The sequence below is a fragment of the Rutidosis leptorrhynchoides genome, chromosome 4, assembly GCF_046630445.1.
Source record: "Rutidosis leptorrhynchoides isolate AG116_Rl617_1_P2 chromosome 4, CSIRO_AGI_Rlap_v1, whole genome shotgun sequence".
Classification (NCBI taxonomy): Eukaryota; Viridiplantae; Streptophyta; class Magnoliopsida; order Asterales; family Asteraceae; genus Rutidosis; species Rutidosis leptorrhynchoides.
The window spans coordinates 425,136,516-425,149,120 of record NC_092336.1 but is presented as its reverse complement, the minus strand read 5'-3'; the positions used below and the strand labels follow the sequence as shown (position 1 = coordinate 425,149,120).

Sequence of the window (12,605 nt, the reverse complement as noted above, 5' to 3'; positions counted from 1 at the left end):
AAGCTCTACTTTTTTTTGTTTACCAAAAAAAACTTATGACTTGAAGCTTATTACAATCATAAGCTCAAGCTCCTATAAACCCTCATAGCTCCCACAAGCTCGCATGACAAACATACCAGAAGTAGCTTATAAAAATAAGTTAGGAAGCTTATTGATGTAAAATTACATTATTAGCCCCTAATCATTATTTATCATTTATATTTTGTCTTTTTATGTCATTTTACATATACAAGCTCCAACTACTTTACCAAACACTTAAACATAAGCTTCAGCTTCTAGTTTAAAAAATAAGGCACAACTTCTAGCTCCAGCTACAAGCTAGTTTCACCCAAACACACCAGCATTTGGGTTATTTTCCTTGTAGCTTGAACTTGAATGAATAAAAATGTAGAGAACCCCTAGTTTCAATATTTCAACCCGTGTTTTTTTAATTGTAAGGGTATTTTAGTCTCATTATTGCTAATCTTGAACATTATAAGGTTGTAATCATTACATGGCCTTTTTAATGGTTTAGATCTAATGGTAACTTATGAATGGATGGCTAGGATTAGAATTTCAAAATTGAGATGACCTATTTTTGTGTTTCTTATTATATATAGTAGAGAGTAGAGATTATTATTAAGGTTTATGATGTGATTGTGTAGAAGTAGGGTTGTAAATGAGTCGAACTACTCACGAGCTTCTCGAACTTGACTCGTTAAAAGCTCGACTCAAGCCGAGCCTAAACGAGCTCAAGACCGAGCTTGAACTTAATTTGAAGCTCGTTGATTAAGCGAGCTCGGGCTCGAGCTTCATATACCGAGCTCGAACAAGCTCGCGAACCTAAACGAGCTTTTCATTTATATACACCCACCAAATATTAAATATTAAATGAAATAAGAAAATAGTTATATAATAGTTAATTATATATTATATTAATAATAATTAAAAGAATAATAGTAAATCTTATTATATGTTGATAAAAATTACAAAAACAAAAACAATGAATTTGAAATATAAAAGATTAAGTAATATAAAGAAAAAAAGATTATATAACTAACGAGTCGAGCTCGAGCCGAGCTCAAGCTTGTAAAATATCAAACGAACTGAGCTCAAGCTTAAACTATTAGGCTCGAACCGAGACGAGCTCGAGCTTTATGTAATTCAAACGAGCCGAGCTCGGCTCTCGTTTACATCCCTAGTAGTACACCTAAAGGATGTTTGTGAAGTTATTATAAACATGTATTTTACATTTTAATTTAAATAATAATTTGATATGGTATGAAAATACATCAAAAGAAATCTGCTTAGCTCATTACATTATGTTTGTTCATAGCAAAATCTCGTTATGCTAAAAAAAATAATGAGATTACGAGGATCATTATACCGAATCCTTAGCCTCCATTGATGCTTCCGAAAGAAACAGGATCTGAATCTCCATTTTCTTGCTTTCCTAATTTAGCTTTTCGATATGAATCCAACAACACCTCAAATGGTGGGGTCTTGAGTTCTTCCATGTTCATTTTTCTTGGTAATTTGCTGAAATTCGGTGTTGAGCAGATAGAGTTGTCCACCTGCTTGTTACAAAGAGATGTTAACTAATAGTATTTTTTTCAAAAGTAATTGTTAAATAAGTTTTCAACTATTTTACTACCATGTATTCATTTATCAAGCACTTTTCAGCATCTTTTACAATATCTAATATTTTGGCAGAGTGATCAGTTTCCATATCTTGCATATTATCACAGAAACTTCTTGTTAGTGACTTGAGCCCCTCATTTTCATCATGGTTAAGCCTCGATAGATCTGAAAAATTCGAATATATGGAACTATTCAATATGGCAGATATAGAGTAACAAAAAGCTCTTGGCAAGATGGTAATACCTACAGATGGCAAGATGGGTAGGTTGGGTAACGGGTCAAAATAGAGTTTTCATTTGATACAGGTCATTTCTAAGTAGCAGTTAAAAGGGAACGGTCAGGTTCGGTTGACCCACTATACTGATCTTTTCAATTTTAGAACCCATAACATATTAAATATTTGAACCTTTGAAGTGCATATATCGTAGGTGGTTGTATGCACTAATGTGTTGACATGGTGCAATTTTGAAGCCTCTTGAACAACTCTCCCTATACATTCTTATTGTTGGTTTGACCCGTAAGAATTAAACACAACCTAAATCGACCATTACAAGTAAATGAATCGGAAGTACCACTGCATACATAGATGCTTACATTCAATGGATGTGAGAGTACGAGTATGCACATTATTTGCTTCTTCTAGTGTGGACGAGGCCATGGATGATAAACGAGTTTGGATCTCTTTCGTGATTTCAAGGGCATCCCTGCATTATAAAATTAGTAAAAAGGGAAGATAAAAACCATTTTCTGTTACATATTACATTAAGAATTGCTTAATGTCAAACAGGCAAAGTCAAAAGAAGGATATATACAAATCATTTTTACTACTTTCATAAATGTAACAAGTTCTGTACTAGATATAGTAAACAGAAAGATACTGATGTTACAATTGCCAGGATTGTTACTGATCTAATTAGCATTTAGAGTTATGAGAGAAGTATTTGACCTCAAAAGTCAAAGAGTTGACCATTTTAACTTACTTGCTTGTGGAATCCACAGATTCTAGATGACTTTTCTGTAGGTTCAATAAAGATTCTTGGACTTGCCTCCATATTTCATCACCATTTCTTGCCTCGGTTGTCCTTTACAATTGAAATATAAGATATTTAAGTAAAGTGTCAAAACCAGTTCGGGTCAAACCGGTTACTTAATCAAAGAGACTCTAACTAGGTTGGGTCAACCCAGAAGTACATTATTTACCCATTTCTTTTTTACTTTTATAAGTAACTAATGCTAAAATGGTTACAAAAACTATATTATTACTATATATCAAGCGATTTAATAAGGTTAGATGCATTTGAACATAGTTTCACCCATTTGACCCAGTTGAACCCATTTCCCTATAAATCAAAAACATAACCCAAACTAACTCCTTTCATGTTATAACCAAAATTTTGGTACTTCTATATAATGCATGATTTTTTACCCGTTTTGGAGTATGGCAGTTAAAACTTTCTTCCCATTTTGAGTAGCATTTTTATCCTCGGTGTAAAGCTTTTCTATTTTTCCCAAAAAATTTGTATATTCATCTTCTGTAGAGGAAGTGAGAGTATGCATGCTTGATATTTTGCGATGAACCATGTTGGTTTTGCTGCCAATATCGTTTCGAATAAAATCTACTTCTGTTTGAATCTATCAAATATAGCAACATTGTCTTATAAAGTCATAAAGATTAATATATTTTCCAAATAAAGCTTCCGTTTAGGAAAACGTTACCTACCATTTGTTTCTTCTTAGCACTTGAAGTTGATAAAAGTTCTGCCATTTTCTTTAGTAGTTGTTCGTCTTCATTATTGGAATAGTCCTGCAAAGCAATTTAAAACAGTTTACGGTTATAAATTGCTTATATAACTTAAAAATTGAAAAGTAAAAGTTTTTTTTTTTACGTAATGGGGTGTAAAGAACCTCAAATTTTTTCTTGAAGTCACTTAAATTCTTGTCATAAGTTGATCGTGCTTCTTCGACCATTTCCTTTACCAGAAAAATGTCATTGCTCATAGTATGAAAAAACTCCACTGTAATACTCGATACAGATTGAGTCGTCAGATATGCTCTCAACTGGCTCTGCTTAACAAAAGAGCAAAAATATAAAGTTAATGCCATGTGACGGGTCAGAATGGGTAAGTTGAGTAACGGGTCGAAATGGGTTCGGGTAAAAATTAAAAAAGATCAATACTTTTATCACATTTGCATTGATCTTAATTGAAAAAACCTCCTATTTTGTCACAGTAAGGATATTAAAATTTTGACAAAAAGTCAGTTATGTACCTCATGCTGCTGCTGCCAAAATGCAGCTATACTTTGCTCCTGATCGTTAAGGTTACTACGCAAATCGTTAAGTATGTTACCAAACTTGACTGAAGCTACTGTTATAAGCTGCATAACAAGATACATACAAGTATTAGAATCAAATTTTGACTATCAAAATTACACAAGAATTAGCTTACTTACATCTGTAAGGGCAGAAGAATGCTCAATAACTGCAGAATTTATGTTACCAAGTGTTGTCACAGATTTTTCACTGAATTCAGTAGCTAGTTCAACCAGAGATTTGATACCACCTGAGAAAATGTCATTCATGGTTTTTGCTCGAATTTGAAGTTCTTGAGTAGCCTACACATGCACCAATCAAGAATATGTGTTCTCATATTCCGTTTTAACAGATTACACGAGTAGCCTACGGACCAAGTTTACCTTATCTTTTTCAGAAACAAACGATTTTAAATGTTCCTCCATTGCACTTAATAGTAGCTCTTGGTGTGTTACAGATGAAAGAATAATTTTGTGAACAGCTTCAAGATATTGATCTAATAGCATCTGAAAGCTTTCGATTAGCATTTTATTCCCATCATCTATCTGATTCTTATGCTCTATCACATGAAACGTAAAAACAAATCAGATTTAATTTCAAGTTATCATGTCAACCCATAAAAATAATCAAATATGAAAAATAAAAACAGATACAAACCAATTTTCGCGAACAAGCTGGATACCTCTGATGCTGCACGCTCAAGTTCACCGTGAAGCTTAACTGATCTTTCAGTGAGCGTTTTCTCTGAACAAGTATGGAAGTAATCAGTAAATATAATTTACTGGTCCATAAAGGTGGTATTTTTGGTTTGGAGCAGAACGGGTCCGGTCGGGTCATGTAAACCTTCGTTGTCAATTTTCTGAAATCTTATATAACTAATGCATTTAACAACATTACATAGATTTTTCATAGCAATAATACTCTAAATTTTTTAATATAACAAATTAGAGGTGGAATGCATTGAAAATACACTTCTGGAAGCTTTCAGCTTGTTTGACCCATTTGTCCCATCTGACCCATTTGAGTTTATAAATAACCCAATTTAAACCATTCATGCTATAATGGGTCAAAAATGCCACCTCTACTGGTTCATAATATAACATCAGCTGTAACTTAACACACCAGATCCAAGAAGATTGAGTATAATATATTCCTTCTCTTTTGCAGACTCATTAGCCATTCTCAGTTTATCTTTTAGGTTGACGACATCGTTCTTACTTTCCAAAAGTTCTTTCTGATGTAAAAACAATCATTCACATTACATAAAGAACATTTATGAGTTTAAACTGAATATAAATATTAAGTTTTTGATTTACTCGACGAAATTCTAACCTCAGAGTTCTCAAGTTTTTGATTTACTTCTTTCGTCAACTTTTGTTGTTGATATAAAAGTTCTTGAAGATTCATTGCTTCCTGTAAGAATCATCAATGTATCAGTGTTTCGGTAGTATTATGGAAAGGGCCTTACATATTAATTCAAATTATTACTATGTTTTACCTTACTTTTTGACTCTAATTTCTCAGTCAATTCCTGCAAAAAGAACAAAGTAAATACATGTTACTTGATCATTGATAACCAAAATGATCTTCGACAAAATATATATCGGTAAGTAAACCTTTTTGGCAGCTTCTTCACTGAGGTAACGATCGTTCGGGATATATATGCCATTTTTCTCCCTTGTAGCATGCAATTCTAATGAAAAACACAAAAAGAAGCAACGTTATACAATAATAAAATTTCAACAACCGAAATATATAATGTTGTTTACCTTGCTTAAGACTTTTGATTTCAGAGTAGAGTTCTTTGACTACTACTGATTTTGTCACCTTATGATTAACCTGATATATTAAAAAAAAATAAAAAATCATAAGGCGTTTAATTTAATGGAAATTCACAATTACTGAAACTGAAACTAACCTCTGGTCTATTCTTAATGCTTTTAGCCCGGTAAGCATAATCGAGCGTGTTTTGTGTTTCTTCCAAATAATGGATAGAAGGTGACACGGTAGCTATAATACAAGTCTTTGTTTTCCCTCCTAATGAATCTCTTAATAACCTCGTTAATTTACTGTCACTGATATTTTACGTATTATTATTACCATAATTAAGTAATATCGATTCAACATTTTTAATGTAAGTAGAATTTTTTTTTTACCGATATGGAACATGCCCCGAGTGGTCAACGAGTGCATTTATCACACGACCAAGTGTAAGCAGGCTCTTGTTGATCTCACCGGCTTCCCTTGCTCTTTCCTGACATAAATATGAAGTCAAAGTTTTGACCTCTTAAGTCAAAGTCTCATTTTTGGTATTGGAGTAGAGGTGGCAATTTAGACCCATTCACTTATAAATCGGTCGTTTGGGGAATGTTTCAGTTATAACAAATCAAAAAAGTAAAACAGGTTGAAAGTTTCCGAAAGTGTAATCATTTTAACGTGAAGTTACCTGATTTGAGATATTGAAGTTCTACCCATTTTGAGTTTCAAGACCCGCCCATCTTGCCACCTCTAGTATAATGAAAATATATTATACCTCCCGTGCACCAGAACGTAAGATGTTTTCTGAACCAGCAAGATCCACAAGATTTAACTTTCCACTTTTTATTACCTCTACACCATCTGCAGTATGTTCCTTAATTTGAATCGTGATAGTAAATAACGAGTGAGATCGGTTACTTTGCGTGTTAATAAGCGTTTCAGCTGTGTGCTTTCTCGCAGACCCCTTTTGTAAGAGTTCGTAAATTTCATCTGCACTGCATACAAGTTCCTCTTCTAACCCTCTCATGAAAACTGCACCTTTCCCATCTTCCATTATAGATATGGGCTTTTTCGTCTTTTCGTCTGGAACCAAAAGATCTGTTATTTCCTCATTGTAAAGCTCTATATATGTTACTTTTATGCTGTATTCTGCGTTTTGAGATTCAAGAGTGTCGAAAAGTTCCTTAACGGCTCTTGGAATAACACCAACATCCTCATGAAACTCCCCATTCTGCATAGAAAAGGATCCTTAATTAGGTTGACTTTTGAGGTCAACACAAATGTGATATCCCCCCTTTAAACTTGCATATGAAATGGTGATAATGGCAGATTGATATTCTACATATGAAATATAGTGTAAACTTTGTATTAAATTTATCGATTGTAACTAAAAAACTTCTACAATATTTGACTTCATTAGTCAACATGTTGTATTCATAGAGCAAAAATATGACCTGTGTTTTTGCACCTTCCCCTTCCATTGTATAAGTTTTTCCTGTACCCGTTTGTCCATAAGCGAATATGGTCCAATTATATCCCTCAAGCGCTTCTTTCACAATAGGACTAACAACTTGATCATACAAATCCTTTTGTTTCGATTCTGGACCAAAAACCTATTAAAAATATATCTATTGATCATGAACTTGAAATGATAACAGTAGAGGTGAAAATTTCGATTGTTTTACTTATATAAAGATCAAATTGGATTATTTAGCTCTTTAAAATATAGTTCCAAAGAACACGACTCAAATGAGCCAAAAGCGACAAGAATTGTACTTCTATGTACAACCTTCTACTGTGCTTTATCCCGATAAATTAAAGTAATAGCAATTATAAACTAAGAAACGTACCTTGTCGAAACTAAAGATTTTGCCTATCTGCTTATTACCTATGGTTTGGGTAACAATTACTTCTTGTTTATCCTCGTTACATGTAACCACAGAAGGTGTTGTTGCTCTCACATCATCCTCACTAAATGGCCTGCAAACCACACATTATTAATAACAAAAATAAGTTTGAGAATGTACCACATTTCGAATATAGCCTAGCAGTTTGGTCCTGATATCTAATATCATATCTTAGGTAGCCAGTGAAAAGGATCCGAAAAACGGTCACAGGATAATCCAGTAGGCAGCATACATCCGAGTAAAGTACTCCCCTTCCTAGATAGCCTGAACAGGGAAAACGTTATCCATTTACCCCATTTACTACCATCAACAATAATCGTATTTAATAACATGGTGCACTAAAGTAACACTCCATGCTTGAACCCAACGCCCAACTTTCATGTTTCACATAATGCTAACAACATAACGAAATGATTAATTAAGTCACTTGAAACCTCTACAAGAAAAAGGACTATAATGACTAGGGCTATTCGTCACTAATAACACTAAATTCGTCACTAAGTCAAGTAATTGACCAAAATAGGTTGGTCACTTCACGACAATATAGATCCGTCACAAACCACTATTAGAGGCAAAAATACTAAATTGGTCACCATAATAACAATTTGTTTGGTCACTAATATCGTATAAAAAAAATAGTGATGGAGTTTTTTATGGTAAGTAAATACTAGCATTATTAGTGATCAAATAATAAGTCATCACAAATGACCATTTTTCTTATAGTGAACATACCTACAACGAAGAATAACTTGCACATTGACACCTTTATCTTTATCATCTTTGTTACATGTATTGCCATTTTCAGTTGACCACAACATTTGTGTTGGTGATAAAGAGACTAAACTCCCTCGTCTGTGTTGATACGACTTCGTGTTATCCATAAACGAAGCCTGGCGAACCAACTTTTCCCTGCAAACACAAAAAAACATATTAGCATATCACTAAAACTTGCAAACATTAATAGTGATCTAATCATATCAAACAGAGATAGCAAACATGTGATGAACACACATGATGACTAGTTATTGTTACTGATCTTGAGACATTAAAATGAACTCTATAAATTATGAGAAAGAAAAGTAGTTTAACAACTAAGGCCGGCTGGTTTTGCAAAAAGTCAAGGAATTGGTGATGAATACAACACTTTTTTTGGTTAAGAAAAAAAATTGTATTTTGGTAACGTTTTAATGAGATTGAAAAACTTATAATTTGGCGTTACTTAAAAAGAAGCTTTTGCTTGAAGGATTGATGAGCGTTTTAGCAAGTTTGACTGTTAGAATATGAATCATTTATGGTTTCCTTTTGGTTTTTCTTTATAAATTAATAAATTTATAAATTATAATTTATATTTATAAATTTATTATAATTATTTATTATTTGTAAATAAATATGGGATGTGAATCTCAATCTTAAATAGTTTATAGTTATATAAGAGTATATATACTAGTTTTATGAACCCGTACGTTGTGCGGCATTTTTATAAATTAGTAGTCAATAACTTTAATATTGATTTCTATCAAATGTATTATACAATACAATTATAAAAAAAAAAAAATCCTTTATTACTGATAACATTCTTATCGAAAACATTAATATTGAATACTAACGCATAGATTATGAGTCCGTTCGTTGAAATCATTTTAGCTTCAATTGACAAATTATCGATAAAACACCAAACATAAACCCCTAAAAAGTTATTTTAAAACTGATCGTTAAGAATAATATTTTATGTACATCTCTAATTGTATATGTTTTTAATACAAACTAATTCCTATTATGTCAAAATTTCAAACGAAGCAAAGCAGACATACATCTAAATGTATATAAGAGTTATCAAATAATCATTTTCAACTTCAATTCACAACATAAACTTGTGCGTTTATATAATATTCTACAAATATTTTACTAACATAATATTTTAAATTTATGCGCAAAATGTAAATTAATTTTATATTATATAAAATATCATTCATAAATAATATTATAATGTTAAGAAATAAATATCTATTGTATAATTTTTATTAAAAACAACATTGTAAATGATTTTCAATATATGACTATTTATATATATAAATATTATCAATATTTATATTAAATTAATGTATCGTTTAAAACACTACTATTTATGATCATTTAAAATAATTTTATATTGATATTATAACATAAAATATTAATATTAATATTAATATTAATACTATATTGTATTATATGGTAAAATAGTATAATATTTTAGGTAATGAAATATGTATATTAAATTAAATTAAGAAAAATAATAACTCGATTAATATATGTAAATAACTGATAGATTGACGTGAAATGTCCCGTTCTTATTGATTAAAAACGTTCCATATTAATTGATTTCGTTGCGAGGTTTTGACCTCTATATGAGACGTTTTTCAAAGACTGCATTCATTTTAAAACAAACCATAACCTTTATTTCATCAATAAAGGTTTAAAAAGCTTTACGTAGATTATCAAATAATGATAATCTAAAATATCCTGTTTACACACGACCATTACATAATGGTTTACAATACAAATATGTTACAACAAAATAAGTTTCTTGAATGCAGTTTTTACACAATATCGTACAAGCATGGACTCCAAATCTCGTCCTTATTTAAGTATACGACAGCGGAAGCTCTTAATAATCACCTGAGAATAAACATGCTTAAAACGTCAACAAAAATGTTGGTGAGTTATAGGTTTAACCTATATATATCAAATCATAATAATAGACCACAAGATTTCATATTTCAATACACATCTCATACATAGAGATAAAAATCATTCATATGGTGAACACCTGGTAACCGACATTAACAAGATGCATATATAAGAATATCCCCATCATTCCGGGACACCCTTCGGATATGATATAAATTTCGAAGTACTAAAGCATCCGGTACTTTGGATGGGGTTTGTTAGGCCCAATAGATCTATCTTTAGGATTCGCGTCAATTAGGGTGTCTGTTCCCTAATTCTTAGATTACCAGACTTAATAAAAAGGGGCATATTCGATTTCGATAATTTAACCATAGAATGTAGTTTCACGTACTTGTGTCTATTTTGTAAATCATTTATAAAACCAGCATGTATTCTCATCCCAAAAATATTAGATTTTAAAAGTGGGACTATAACTCACTTTCACATATTTTTACTTCGTCGGGAAGTAAGACTTGGCCACTGGTTGATTCACGAACCTATAACAATATATACATATATATCAAAGTATGTTCAAAATATATTTACAACACTTTTAATATATTTTGATGTTTTAAGTTTATTAAGTCAGCTGTCCTCGTTAGTAACCTACAACTAGTTGTCCACAGTTAGATGTACAGAAATAAATCGATAAATATTATCTTGAATCAATCCACGACCCAGTGTATACGTATCTCAGTATTGATCACAACTCAAACTATATATATTTTGTAATCAACCTCAACCCTGTATAGCTAACTCCAACATTCACATATAGAGTGTCTATGGTTGTTCCGAAATATATATAGATGTGTCGACATGATAGGTTTAAACATTGTATACGTGTCTATGGTATCTCAAGATTACATAATATACAATACAAGTTGATTAAGTTATGGTTGGAATAGATTTGTTACCAATTTTCACGTAGCTAAAATGAGAAAAATTATCCAATCTTGTTTTACCCATAACTTCTTCATTTTAAATCCGTTTTGAGTGAATCAAATTGCTATGGTTTCATATTGAACTCTATTTTATGAATCTAAACATAAAAAGTATAGGTTTATAGTTGGAAAAATAAGTTACAAGTTGTTTTTGTAAAGGTAGTCATTTCAGTCGAAAGAACGACGTCTAGATGACCATTTTAGAAAACATACTTCCACTTTGAGTTTAACCATAATTTTTGGATATAGTTTCATGTTCATAATAAAATCATTTTCTCAGAATAACAACTTTTAAATCAAAGTTTATCATAGTTTTTAATTAACTAACCCAAAACAGCCCGCGGTGTTACTACGAGGTTTTAAATCATTAAGTTAGCATATCATATAGATATAGAACATGTGTTTAGTTGATTTTAAAAGTCAAGTTAGAAGGATTAACTTTTGTTTGCGAACAAGTTTAGAATTAACTAAACTATGTTCTAGTGATTACAAGTTTAAACCTTCGAATAAGATAGCTTTATATGTATGAATCGAATGATGTTATGAACATCATTACTACCTTAAGTTCCTTGGATAAACCTACTGGAAAAGAGAAAAATGGATCTAGCTTCAACGGATCCTTGGATGGCTCGAAGTTCTTGAATAAGAATCATGATACGAAAACAAGTTCAAGTAAGATCATCACTTGAAATAAGATTGTTATAGTTATAGAAATTGAACCAAAGTTTGAATATGATTATTACCTTGTATTAGAATGATAACCTACTGTAAGAAACAAAGATTTCTTGAGGTTAAATGATCACCTTACAAGATTGGAAGTGAGCTAGCAAACTTGAAAGTATTCTTGATTTTATGTAACTAGAACTTGTAGAATATATGAAGAACACTTAGAACTTGAAGATAGAACTTGAGAGAGATCAATTAGATGAATAAAATTGAAGAATGAAAGTGTTTGTAGGTGTTTTTGGTCGTTGGTGTATGGATTAGATATAAAGGATATGTAATTTTGTTTTCATGTAAATAAGTCATGAATGATTACTCATATTTTTGTAATTTTATGAGATATTTCATGCTAGTTGCCAATTGATGGTTCCCACATGTGTTAGGTGACTCACATGGGCTGCTAAGAGCTGATCATTGGAGTGTATATACCAATAGTACATACATCTAAAAGCTGTGTATTGTACGAGTACGAATACGGGTGCATACGAGTAGAATTGTTGATGAAACTGAACGAGGATGTAATTGTAAGCATTTTTGTTAAGTAGAAGTATTTTGATAAGTGTATTGAAGTCTTTAAAAAGTGTATAAATACATATTAAAACACTACATGTATATACATTTTAACTGAGTCGTTAAGTC

At 31.4% G+C, this 12,605-nt stretch overlaps 1 protein-coding gene across 1 annotated transcript; it reads right to left on the bottom strand.

The window, feature by feature from the left end:
• Positions 1-1,207: 1,207 nt before the first annotated feature.
• On the bottom strand, positions 1,208-8,669 carry LOC139844253 (kinesin-like protein KIN-5D). Its single transcript, XM_071834473.1, has 23 exons — positions 8,608-8,669; positions 8,329-8,505; positions 7,540-7,669; positions 7,144-7,302; positions 6,465-6,920; positions 6,088-6,185; positions 5,850-6,006; positions 5,701-5,770; positions 5,548-5,624; positions 5,430-5,462; positions 5,264-5,344; positions 5,054-5,165; positions 4,589-4,675; positions 4,315-4,490; positions 4,072-4,233; positions 3,889-3,996; positions 3,526-3,684; positions 3,341-3,424; positions 3,047-3,252; positions 2,601-2,702; positions 2,215-2,324; positions 1,634-1,785; positions 1,208-1,553 (listed from the first exon to the last, which is right to left on the bottom strand). Coding segments are annotated over exons 1-23 (3,078 nt in total). The 5' UTR covers positions 8,610-8,669; the 3' UTR covers positions 1,208-1,373.
• Between the last annotated feature and the right edge of the window lie 3,936 nt (positions 8,670-12,605).

Coding starts and splice junctions, on each gene's coding strand:
- LOC139844253 (XM_071834473.1), bottom strand. Junction 6,186..6,464: donor TACGTTCTGGTGCACGGGAG/GTATAATATATT, acceptor TATTTATGTCAG/GAAAGAGCAAGGGAAGCCGG. Junction 4,676..5,053: donor ACTCAATCTTCTTGGATCTG/GTGTGTTAAGTT, acceptor ATACTTGTTCAG/AGAAAACGCTCACTGAAAGA.